At 52.3% G+C, this 12,417-nt stretch overlaps 1 protein-coding gene across 1 annotated transcript in view; it reads left to right on the top strand.

Annotated features, from left to right (window-relative positions):
• PKD1 (polycystin 1, transient receptor potential channel interacting) overlaps positions 1-12,417 on the top strand; it is a 76,695-nt gene that overhangs the window by 46,913 nt on the left and 17,365 nt on the right. The window contains exons 17-25 of the mRNA XM_030459529.1: positions 1,861-2,004; positions 3,146-3,425; positions 4,996-5,212; positions 5,720-5,870; positions 6,813-6,965; positions 8,927-9,071; positions 9,906-10,508; positions 10,993-11,149; positions 12,045-12,297. Coding sequence (XP_030315389.1) covers positions 1,861-2,004; positions 3,146-3,425; positions 4,996-5,212; positions 5,720-5,870; positions 6,813-6,965; positions 8,927-9,071; positions 9,906-10,508; positions 10,993-11,149; positions 12,045-12,297 — 2,103 coding nt within the window. The remainder of the gene's footprint in view (positions 1-1,860; positions 2,005-3,145; positions 3,426-4,995; positions 5,213-5,719; positions 5,871-6,812; positions 6,966-8,926; positions 9,072-9,905; positions 10,509-10,992; positions 11,150-12,044; positions 12,298-12,417) is intronic.

The following is a 12,417-nucleotide window of genomic DNA, read 5'->3' as shown; positions in this document are numbered from 1 at the left end:
TGCTGGCTCAGGACTGTGCCCAGCCCTGGAGAATCCCCCAGCCACATCCCAGGCGCCATCCGAACGCTGTGCCGGCTCAGCTGGGGTGTGCCAGGGCTGGCACTGACCTGCACCACAGCACAGAAGCAGATTTTAGGGCATGGCCAAGGCTCTAGAACCCATCCCATCCAGGTCGTTGGCAGGAACACACACTGGTATTTCCGTGGTCTGTTTATCCTGCTCTGCCTTGGGCAGCACTTCCAGCTTGTCCTGCCAAATCCTTTGAGCTTCGTCCTTCCTTCGGTGGTCGCTGTCTGGGCAGAGGCTGCATTAGGGACCCAGCAGAGTGGTGCTGGCCATGGGCCTTGGGACTGAGGGTCTGTGGCCACAGGACAGCAAAGAAACCCATGGTCAATAGCTCTTCCAGCACAAGTCCCAGCACCAGGCTCTTCCCTGATTTTTTGCCTGGAGAGATCTTCCAAAGAGCCGGAGTACAGAGCGCTTCGTTTTCCCGTCAACAGTTCCTTTCCTCTCTCTCCTCCTGAATTTTTTTAAGGGAGGATTTTTTGAAGTGCATGTTGTTTATGTCGAATTAAGCCCAATGCTGAAGGCATCTGCAGGCCGACAGCAGTTATGGTTTATGTCAGAAACATTAATCGTGGTGCGTTTGGCAATTACAGATATAGTTAGGCTGAAAGTGGAAACTCTTACTGCCTGGGTTTTAAACCAAAGCTGGAGGATAAAAAGAAAAAAAAAAAAAAAAAGAAATTGATAGTCTTTCAAGGACATTCCGTACTATCTGGTTTCCATGCATGAGCACAAAACAACGATTCCAATGTCGCAGGAAATTTGCAAATGCTGGAGGAATGAATGGAGCTGCAGCTCCGGCTCCGCACTGTGGAATATTTATTCTTTTTTAAAAGTCTGCCATGTTAAACAATGTCTTCATTGCTGCCTTTGAATTCTGAATACTCACTGTGCCAGGGCAGAGCGCTCTGTGGACTGCTGTACAACCCCGTTCCCTCAAGGATTACAGGAATTTAGAGCTCAATAGCCCTCGTGTCTGAGCCACCCGTGCTCCTAGAGCTCTTCTCTCTCCGAGGGCTTTGCTGGGGAGGTGTGGTGGGCACGGAGCTGGGAGCTGAAAGCCTGGGAGAAGATGGTGCTCTCTGGCAAAAGTGCCTTTCCAGGCTGCAGAGCAGAATGTCTAAGCTGAAAGGGGGATGGTTCTGCACAGGGAGCACTCAGAGAGCCCAGGGCTCAGGTCCTGAGCTGTGGTTCTAGGGGGCAGATGGTTCTGCTGGGGCAGACAGCAGGACCATGCCCAGGTTTTGGACATCCTCCCGGGCTCCCCAGCTTGCCCTGAGCCCTCTGTTCCTCTGGACTGCAAACCTTCCCATTTAGTGACCTTCTGAGTGGAGGGCATGGACCCACAGCAGACCCCATGCTGCCACCCCTGCAGAGGCAGGGACAGGAGTTTGTCCCACAGAGGAGAGCTGTAGGGTCAGCAGCTGTCCTGAGGTGCTTCAGTGAGCATCATCCCCAACAGCACCAGCAGGGAATTCAGCTCAGGGTACCAGAGGGACATTCTGAAAGTGATTTGTGTTGTGAAAAAGTATAAATAAACCGAATTACCTAGACTGGCCCTGCCTGGTGCTGGGTGGCTCTTGAAAAATCAGTGATAGGACAACGTAACCCTGGCCAGCATCAGCAAAGGGATGTGAATCCTCTGGAAATCCCTCCCTGCTGGTTCCTTAGCACAGGCTGGGCTGGTGCACAGTGATTCCTCCTTACAGAACCAGGTGCTGGGATGTCTGCACACCTGTAGAGATATCTGTATTTTTGTCTCAGATCTTCTGATGGAGCCTCTTGCTTCCCCAGGTATTCATCAAGAGGGGAGGAGTCCCCATTGTGTCCCTGGAGTGTGTTTCCTGCAAGGCTCAGTCTGTCTATGAAGTCAGCAAGAGCTCCTATGTCTACCTGGAGGGGACCTGCCAGAACTGTCACAACGACTCCAAGCTTGGGGTAAAGTCATCAGCAGTGCTGGTCTGTGTTTCACCTTCAGTGGACTTCAGGCAGAAGGGGAGAGTCAGAGAGGATGGGGTGGGAAATGCTGGATGAGAAGTAAAAGTCTAAACTGCTACAGAGATAAGGAGGGGAAATAATTCTGGAGCCTACAATCTGGTGGAGGGGCTGAAAAACGCTGCCTGAATCTGGTCTCTTGTCATCTCTCTCCATGGAGCTTGCCTGCCATGGGGCTCCCATGTGCCATGCCCTGGCAGGGCAGAGGAGGCCAGGAGAGCCTGTGAAGTATTTTTCTCATGTCTGTAAGCACTGGAATCCCTGTGAGATATCCAGAGCTTTCCTTTTACTTTGGGTTGTCCCTGTGTCCTCCCATGTGTCTCAACCAACCCAAGGGCAAGTCCTTGCTGGGTCATTTTCAATCCAAGCCCACGAGTGACCAGCTCGTTTCAGACAAAAGTAAATTTTTTTTTCCCCCTAGAAAAGATCCATAGAGTATTTCCTTCTCCCTGCTGGCTGGCATTTTGCCCATTATCCTGTTGGCTCAAGCATAGATGGTTCAGCCTCTCCTGACCCCCTGAAGTCCTTCATCCTCTCCTCAAATTACAGATTTCCCTCTACAGCATCTCTGCAACCTGCTGAGTGAAGCAGGTGGCAGGAGGGGAAGTCCCCTTGTCAGGGTTGGGCTGTGTTGCTCCCAGCATGTTCTTGTATGGCATTTTCTGGCTGGCTGTCTCCCTCTTGTTATCACATCTGTACATTTGTGCTATTAACAGTAACCACCCAGGACACGTCCAGCCTGAAGTGTATAAAACATGGTACCCCGTGGAGACGCCACCAGAACTTCATTTATTTCCTGTGTTTTGTGTTCTGTATTATGAAATATTCTGTCGGAGGGTGATGTAATCCCAGAGACTGAAGTAGATCTCACAGTGGAAATATTCCCACCAGACATTTTGGAAAGGCTCCAGTTCTTGTTGCTGCAGCACACAAGACTAAAGCTGAATTATCAACTGCAAATTTGGCAGACTCTCCCACTAGAAATCTGTTACTTTTTATAAAAGATTCAATCTTCAAACCATTTTCAGGACATAAGTTCAGAGTGAAACAAAACCTCTCCTGTCTTTCTCCTCTTCACCTGCAGAGGTGGGCAGCACACAGCTTTAAAAACAAGTCTCTCATCCTGGACAAAAAAACCACCTCCACTGGTGACACGGGCATGAACCTGGTGTTGAGGCAAGGGGCCCTGAAGGATGGGGAGGGTTACACCTTCACCCTCCACATCACAGACCTGACAACAGGGGAGGAAGGGTTTGCCTCCATCGATCTGCTCCCAAACCAGCCACCCATTGGAGGATCCTGCCAGCTGTCTCCCAAGGGACCCCTCCAAGCACTGATGGCAAAGGTGCACTTTGAGTGTACAGGTGAGAGCTTATGGACAAAGTTTTCTTCTATCCAGGATGTTCCCAACTGCTCTTCCTCCCACAGATGTTTTTCTTGACCCCAGGAGGCTGTTGGCCAGGGCTGAGTTCAGGAGTGGATCTGATCCTCAGAGCTTGGACCATGAGCGGCTTTGTGTGTCCAAACTATGGAGCTCTCAAACTCGGGGTAGCAAGCAGGCACTGCTTGTTAATCCTGATTCAGGCAGCTGAATGGGGATATCCACACCAGGACAGAAGAAACTGGTATTTTAGTGCAGGAAAAAGAAGAGAGGTGCCCCAGACTGAGTCACACATTATGTGGGAAGGCTCAAAAGACAAAACACTGGGGCCTCTTCTGCCATGTGGGCTGGATGTTCCCAGCAGCACTTACCTTCTCATCCAGCTGCAGAGACACCAACAAGGAGTCAAGCTTTGGAAAAGTGGCCTGGCTGACAGCCTGTAGCCTTGGGCCAAGGAATAAGTGCCTCTGAAAACCATCTTTCCCCAAATGATGAGTGTTAGAGATGAATGCTGTCTGTGCACAAATGCTGGGAAGCCAGGCTGCAGAGGAGCTTGGAGGGGGGGGGAATGGTCACCAAAGCTTCAGCTGGGGGAGAAGCAGAAGTGTATTTGACATGATTACAGTTGTACCTCTAGTATGTTTTGAGCTACCCAGAATCATTGTGAAATCAAACCTCTGTGGAGTGGTGGGAATTGGAGCTTTTAGGGATTGTTTCCAAGTGAACCATGCAGGCTGCAGACCCACTGGGCCAGGTCCAGTGCAGAGAGCCCTGGCAGAGCCAGCACCTTCCCTGGTGCTCACTGCCCCATGTGCAGTGAATTTCCCAACTCCCCCAAATTCCTGGGAGCCCCAGGGAAGACTTTGTGCAGGTTTTATCCTAGATATGACCCTTCCTGAGCCTCTGTCCAAGGACTTGTCCAGCAGCCTTGGGTCAGTTCTGCTCCCAGCTCCAGCAGAAATCTTCCCATTTTTATTTTGCTTACAAACTCTTCACAAATCCCTTTAAACCTCACAGGACCCAAGCACCTGGGCAGAAACCCCTTAACATCAGAAAAAAAAACCTCAAAGAGCTTTGCACTGCAGGGTCTGAAGACATCCATCCCTCCAGCCTGCTGGAGTCCTTAAGCTTGTCCCCTAGCAGTGGGGGACAGCCTGTCCCTCTGCCCCTTGGGCAGCCCCTTGTTGGGGACAGCAGTGAGGGGAGATCTGCAGGGACAGTGCCAGCTCTGGGGTGGTCTTTGGGATGGTAGCCGTGGCCCCAGGTGTCCTTGTCCCTCACCCTGGGTTTGTTTGGTTTTTTTCCACCTTTCTACCAGAGGGAATGGATGGAAGCTGCACCAGGCTGGATGTTAGGGAATGTTTTTTCCCTGAGAGGGTTGTCAGGCATTGGGATGGCCCAGGACAGTGGTGGAGTCACCATCCCTGGAGGCATTTAAAAGGTGTTTGGACCTGGTCCTTAAGGACATGGTGTTGTTATTGGTCAGAGGTTGGGATGGATGAGCTTGGAGGTCTCTTCCAACCTAAACATTCTGTGCTTGTGTGACTCTGCAGGCTGGAGGGACACGGAGGAGGCAGAGGGCCCACTGGTGTACATCCTCCTGGCCTCCCGCCTCCGGGCTGGGCACTACCACGAGTTCTGTGTCTACAAGGGCAGCAGGGCTGAGCACGGAGCCTTCCTGCCCACGGGCTTCCACGAGAGTGGCTTCCTGGTGTCTGTGGCCGTCCTGGTTCAGGACCAGCTGGGAGCCACCGTGGTGGCCATTAACCGGTAAGACCCGAGGCATGGTCCTGGCTTGACCAGCCCTATCCTGAAGGGTTTGGCACATCCTGGGGGAGAGGTTTCCCTGCTGGGAGAGGAATGGCAGTACTGGGAATCCCAGAAGAAGGGGAGCAGGGGGGATTCCAGCAGTAAAAGGGGGTTCCCGTCTTTGTGGGTCATCACTTCTGGGGCAGATGGTCCTTATGGGGGTTCTCTGGTGACACCTGGCTTTGAAGGCACAATGTGCTCTTTCTGCTCCTTCAAACTAAACCAACTAAACCTGGATTTTCTCCTCTGGGCTCAATGCACCCATCTGCACCCTCCACCTGCAGCTCCACAGAGCTGGACCAGTTAGGAGCCAACCCCCAGCTCCATGATGTTCCTGATGCAACCTGAGCATCAACAATGCTGTCATCATGGCTTCCCTCCTCCTGAGCTCAAGGGCAGGTTCTGCCCCTCTCCCCCAGCCCCGTTTTCCAGCCCTCTCTGAAACCCACCACCTCTTTCCCTTGGCAGCTCCATGGCCATCACCTTACCCAAGGGTTTCCCCAGCCTCTCCCTCTGGCTCTACAACCAAACTGACACCGTGCTCCAGGGCTTGGTGAAACAAGGAGACCCTCAGCAGGTCATCGAGTACTCTCTGGCCCTCATCACCATCTTAAATGAGGTAAAGCAGCACTTTCTGCCCAAGGAGGGCCTCCAGAAGGGTCTAGCAATGTTCTTTGGTCAGGTTTTGTACAGCAATGTAGGGAAATGAGTAATGCTACAGTTTTTTCTTGTAAATCGGTGTACGTGCATGTTGGGAGCTGGGATGGAGCTTTTTTCATGGGTCAAAAAGGGTAAAAAAGCTCCAGACACACAGAGAGCAGAGAAAGCAGAGGGGCTGGCTGCAAAGTAAAGCTGATGTTCCAGAGAAGGCAGTGGCTGGGGTAGTTTGGGATGGGTTTTTTGTTTCTTTTTACTGCCAGCTTCAAGTCTAAACAGTGGATTTAGAAACAGAAATCTTATCCCAAATTCCCACACCTCCTTCCTGCTTCCCCTGAGCCAGCCACCCTGCTCTGTCTCAGCAGGGCTGGAAACTCCTTGTAGTAGCTACTCAGGGGATGCTCTGGGTGCTGAGGAGACCTCCTTGTTCTAGCTGCTGAGCTAGAAAGATCTGCCGGCATGCAAGGCTCCTGATCCACAGCTCAGAAGTCTCATTCTCCTGGCAGCTTTCCCTTTCATCCATACCTGGAATAGGGCTCAGTCCCTCTGCCTGCACCTCTGGAGGCAGGGCAGGAATTTTTGCTCTGTGCTGACACTTTCCTGCTCTTTAAGAGCCTCTGGAGCCAGGCAGGGGCAATGTCCCTGTGCACGCACACCATACTGAGCTGGCTGAGGACTGCACCCTGCTCTGCTCCTTGGCTCTCAAGTGGGAGGCTGCTAAGATCATTGCATGGAGAGCACAAGGGAAACTGAGGCAGTTCCACTGGAAAACCAGCTCATTGGATCCCCCTCTGGGGAAGAGCACGGGCAGGGAGCTGCAGGGTGCAGGGAAGAGGTGGGTGCAGCACAGCCCATCAGTCTCTGACATCCTGACAGGTTCCTCACTCTGCTTTTCCCCTCCCAGTATGAACGCTCTGAGCTGCTGGAACCTGACACTGGGAATGAGTTTGAGCTCCGGACCTGGACCCGAAACAACATCACAGAAACCCTGAACTCCCTGAGTGTCAACACAGTTGATGACATCCAGCAGATCTCTGCTGCCTTGGCTCAGTGCACGGTATGTTCCCCATCACCACCTCCAGCTCCTGCTCTTCCAGGGACAGCTTGGATGCTCCTCAGTCCTCCTCCTGCTTCCCTGTCTCTCATTCCCACATACCTAACAGCCAAAGCAGGGAGGTGACACTTGGGGACACCGTGTCCTGAGCATTGTCACCTCTGCCATGCCACCCACTAGCAGGTGTGGGTAAGAGGAAGTTTTCCTGCACTCGAGGCAGCACCCAAGAATTTTGTGCTGGTTCTCTGGTAGCAGCCCATGGGTGGCAGCTGGCTTGCAAGTGGGTTCCTTCACTTGCAGATGGAGACTGTAGGAGAGGCCTTGGCAGGCAGGAGAGGCACTGGAATAAAGTAATGATACTGACTGGAGAAGCACTGGAATAAGAAAAATAATAAAACATAAAATAACAAACAGTTTAGATTGGGTATTAGGAAGAAATTCTTTGGGGTGAGGGTGCTGAGCCCCTGGTTGCCCCCAGAAGCTGTGGCTGCCCCATCCCTGGAGGTGTTGAAGGTTGGATGGGGCTTGGAGCATCCTGGGCTGTGGGAGGTGTCCCTGACATGGCAGGGGTGGCACTGGTTGGGCTGCAAGATCCTTCCAACCCAAACCAGTCTGGGGTTCTAAAATATAATCCTTAAAAATTGCTTCTGTCTTCTGGGATTAGGGGTTCAGCATATCCCATTCCACTGCTGGACTGGTTGTTCCTGTCTCTCCCTTGTGCTTTTGCCTTGTGACTTGATTTCACCATGGAAGCTTCAGTCTAGAAATAGAACTTTTCTTCCATGGGAAAAGCTGACGTTCCAGGATTAGTTTGTGCTCTGGATTGGAATGAAAAGCTCAGAAAAACAGTAATCCAGAATTCCCCAAGTGTCTGAGACTAGCACGGAGTTCACACGTTCCCTTCCCTGTAGAAGTGTCAAGCAATGCTGATACTTTTTTGGTTTTACCTTCAGGGGAGAGGAAAATTCAGAAGGAATTTTTCCTGGAAGGGAAAAAAGAAGTATCTCAGTCCTCTTGGTAGATTCTCCTTCCCCAGCAGTAGGTCCTTCCTCCCCATGACCCTTTTCTTCCCCACCTCCTTGATACCTGACTGTGTCTTCTGGACTTGGGTTTACTCAGCCTGTCCTCACTTCTCATCACTTACAAAAATAAAAGCAGAAAAGGGGGGAATGCTGAACCTGCAGATGCTGTTTTGATTCTTCACCAAAACATATGGTGAATCACGTCTGAATCCTATGATGATTAAAAGAAAAAAAAAGATGAATAAGAGTGAGGAACAGGGTTGTGGTAACAGCTTCCATGTGTTGCCTCCGTCCCTCCCATCCAGCCCTCAAGAGTGCAGGGAGCTCCAGGCCATGGAACATTCTGTTTCTTGGACACATCTGGGAGCAGAGGGAGGGACATCCATCACGCCTGAGTGGCAGGATCCCTCCCACAGCCTTCAGGAGTGTTTGGACACTGAAACAGATTCAATGAGGCCTAAATCTTGCTTCCATTGAAGGCAACGGAGTGGATGGAGGGATCCTGTCCAGCTCCTCCTGGTTGATATCTGTAGGAATAGTGTGTGGCCCCAGAGAGGGGCTCATGAGATGCATCAGAAGATGTGTTTGGTCCAGAGGATGTGAATGCTCTTTAGTTCTCTTTCCAACCCTAAAGCATCCTCCATCATCCCCCAGCATGGAGGGGTCTGGTGCCTGCACACCAGTAGCTTGGAACAGGCAGGGAGGTGGATGGAAGAGTCTTGGAGACACCAGCAGCTTCTTGGCACCTCTGAGTGTGAGCAGAGCAGCTCTGGTCTCTGCAGTCACCTCCCTGGGGCTGGAAGGAGCTGGGGTGACTTTCAGAGTGCAAATGGTGTTTGAACAAAGGTGCTGAGGTCTTTGCAGGACCGAGGCAGCTGAACTTTGCCTTTGTCTTTCCCTGGGGGTGTCCCTGCTGAATCAAACCCCGTTTGCCCTTTGCAGATGGTGAGCAAGGAGCTGGTTTGCAAGTCCTGCCTGACAAGGACCTTGAACAAGCTGGAGACCATGATGACAATTCTGCAAGGGGAGACGACCCAGGGCACTGTGACACCAACTGGGATTGCTGACAACATCCTCAACATCACAGGTCAGGCTTGTTCCTGCAGGACATGGTGACATTTGAGTGGGTGTTGCTGGGGGCACAGATCTCCCTGGGCAGGGTGCTGGGCAGAAGAAGATGGGGGGAAGCTTTGCAGGCTTCCTCCTGCACTGCTACAGGTTTGGCCTTCTCAGGCTGGTAGGGAAGTCACATCCAAACTTTGGAGTGTGGCACCCCAGCACTTTCTTCTCCCTCCACTTTTCCCAGGGTTGTCCAGGCTCTAGGAAACTGTCTCTGCAGACATTTCAATATGAAGTTGTTAATAAACTCACCTAATACTCCAGGGAATTATCTTTTTAGTAAACAATGAGTAACAGCTGTGGCTTCCAGATCTTTGCCTTCCTGGCTGCACTCTGAGGTTGCCAAACTTCACTGGGGCACCACAAACACTGAGCAGAAATTCCCACCTGGTTATCCTGGATGGAAGCAGAGGCACCTTCTCTGCACTCCCTGAGTGTCCTGCACTTTACAGTGTAAAATCTGTGTTTGCTTTATCCATTCCTTACCCTGTTTCCCAGTGTGCCCTGCTTGGTTACTTCACAGGAGGAACACAAAGCCTGTTGTGATCTGAGTGTTCACCACCAAACGGTGTAGATTCCCCCAGAGCCTGCAGGAGTTGCTGACAGCTCTATTTTCAGCTCAGGGCTACTGAACACTTCCACTGTGGAAGGTCATGTGCACAGTGTAGAGTTACAGTGAGAAGCCAGTGAGGAAAGATTTGTCTGATTGTTTGGAGAAGGTGTCAGATGTTATCCTGACTGCAGCACTTATCTAGACTATTTACCGTGTCCTCTCTTTGCCCCTTTATTTCTCTCCTGGCAGGTGACCTGATTCATCTTGTCAATACAGCTTCACAAGAACCCAACCCCCAGGAGCTGCTTGCTGATTCCCACAATTTGCTGCTGGCTCCCAAAGCCTACAACCTCTCCTCCAGCCTGATGCGCATCCTCATGAAGTCCCGGGTGCTGAACGAAGAGCCCCTGGAGCTGGTGGGAGGAGAAATTAAAGCCACGGGCAAGAGGTCTGATCCCTTTAACTTGCTTTGCTACGAGAACACCCCAAACTGCCAGTTCTCCATCCCCCAGGCCTTCAACACCACCCTGTCCAACCTGACGGATGTCATCCAAGTCATGTTCCAAGTGGACTCCAATCCTTTCCCTTTTGGTTACATCAGCAACTACACCGTGTCCACAAAAGTGGCCTCCATGGAGTTCCAGACACACACTGGGGTGCAGATCCCCATCGGGAGCCTGGACTCAGAGAAAGCCATCACTGTCATGGTGTCCAACAGCTCAGGTGCTGACAATCTGGCTGCTGGCACTGGGGTCATCGAGCCGAGGACATCTGTGAACCTCATTGTGACCATGGAGAGCAACAACAGAGAAGCAGGACTGCACTTCCAGCTCACTTACAGAGTCCTGAATGGTACCACGGATTCATCCAACCTTTGGAGCTCTTTGCTGTTTCTTCCTGGCGGGGAGGAGTGCTGGGTGGTGCAGCAGGGGAGGGCTGTGTTAGGAGAGAGGTGGGGTGGGAGGGGGTGTCAGGGGTAGCCAGCAAGTTCCACACTGCAGGGCTGAGGTTCTGGCTGCCACGGGCACTGTCCAGTCCTCTGTGTAATTTTTCCTGGTGGATTCAGGCTCCGAGAAGCCTTTTGCTTTTTCCAGCCCTTTTCCTTGAGCCAGGTAAGCACTGGTGAGACTTTGTCCTGTGCTCAATGCAACAGCATCCAGAGCCTCCTGCTCAGGGGTCCTCTGAACTGTGGCCTGAGGGAGTGCAGTCTGGAAAACCATCTCTCCTGACTTTTTGCATTCCTCATACTGCTCCCTGAACATCCCTTGCTGGCAGTAGGCATGTGGCCCATCCCTCCCTGGTGTTTACCTGCTTTTTTCTCCCCCTCCCCACCCAGATCACTACCTTGCAAGTGAGCCTGAGCCATTCATCATGGCTTATCTCCATCATGAGCCAGAGCCCAACGAGCACAACTGCACTGCTGCCAAGAAGATCAGCCTGGAGGCCCTGGCTGGAACTGACCACAAGCTCTACACCTTCTTCACCTCCCCCAGGTAAGAGAAGCCTCCCTTGGCACCCCTGTCACCCCCAGGCTGCCACGGGTGACTGTGCCAGGCCGTGGCCATAGCTAGTGATGGATGCCAGAGCTGCCCATCTTCACCAGGACCCTCTCTGACCTTCCCAGACACAGGGCTTGCTCCCTGTGACCCATGAAACAATTTCCTGGAGCAAAGCACCACACGTTAGCCTTGTTCCTGACCTGCAACCTTGACAAAGGCCCCTCTGTCCTCAGAGTTCATGTCCCCAGTGTCTGAGTGGAGCAGAAAGCAGGTTTCCTCCTGGACTCCTCTCCCCCCCTGCCTGCCTGCTTCATGGGGTGTGCTGCTCCTGTGCTCGTGGGGTTTGAAGCAGAGCAGTATTTCTGATCACTTCAGTTGCTGCCTTGCCCGGGAGTGTGTGTGTGTGTTCATGCCTTGTGTGATTTAGGAGCCATTCCCAGGCATTATCAGAGAGGAAAAGGCAGTTTGGGAATAGGTGGGGCAGGAGTGGAGCCACTGTTGTGTGAGTTGGAGCAGCTTCCATGGCTCTTGATAAAAGGATACTCAAAGAGGAATTAATTGTGGTTATGAGCAAAATGTGCTCCCAGCCCTGAGCCTGAGTTGCTGTGGAAGTGTCCTGTGGGTCAGTGGGACACGGAAACTGCCCACCCAGAGAAGAGGATGCCCTAGTGCTCCAGGGACTGAAATAATCCAAAGACAGAGAATTGGAGCAGCCTGAGGAGCCCCAGAGTTTCTGTGCAGACAGAGGGAGGTGGGAATTATACCACAACCACTGGGGCTTTACTCCTCACCCTGTGCTCTGCAGCAGGGTGCTGCTGGTGGGCACACAGCCATCAGGAGGGCTTTGGTCCTTTTAACAACACCTCCTGGGTGCCTTTCCCTTCTGCAGGACGGATGACACCATCCAGACATACTACTTCAACATCACCAACCATTTCAGCTGGTCCCCAGTGGAGGTGACTCTGGGGCTCTACACCTCCCTCTGCCAGTACTTCAGTGAGCAGGAGAGACGCTGGAAGACAGAAGGCATCATTCCACTGGAAGAAACCAGGCCAGACCAGGCTGTGTGCTTAACCCAGCACCTCACTGCCTTTGGGGCCAGTCTCTTTGTCCCCCCAAACTCCGTCCAGTTCATCTTTCCTGTGAGTAAACCAAAGCAGAGGCTGTGCAGCACTCTCACACCCTGAGCAGATTGTTGTCAGCTGGAGGGAAGCCTCAGGCTCCTGTTGGTTTCACCTTCCCCTGACCCCTGCCCAGAGCAG

The sequence above is a fragment of the Calypte anna genome, chromosome 14 (assembly GCF_003957555.1).
Source record: "Calypte anna isolate BGI_N300 chromosome 14, bCalAnn1_v1.p, whole genome shotgun sequence".
Lineage (NCBI taxonomy): Eukaryota > Metazoa > Chordata > Aves > Apodiformes > Trochilidae > Calypte > Calypte anna.
Note: the sequence above shows the minus strand (reverse complement) of the source record. Positions and strands in the feature narration are given on the sequence as shown.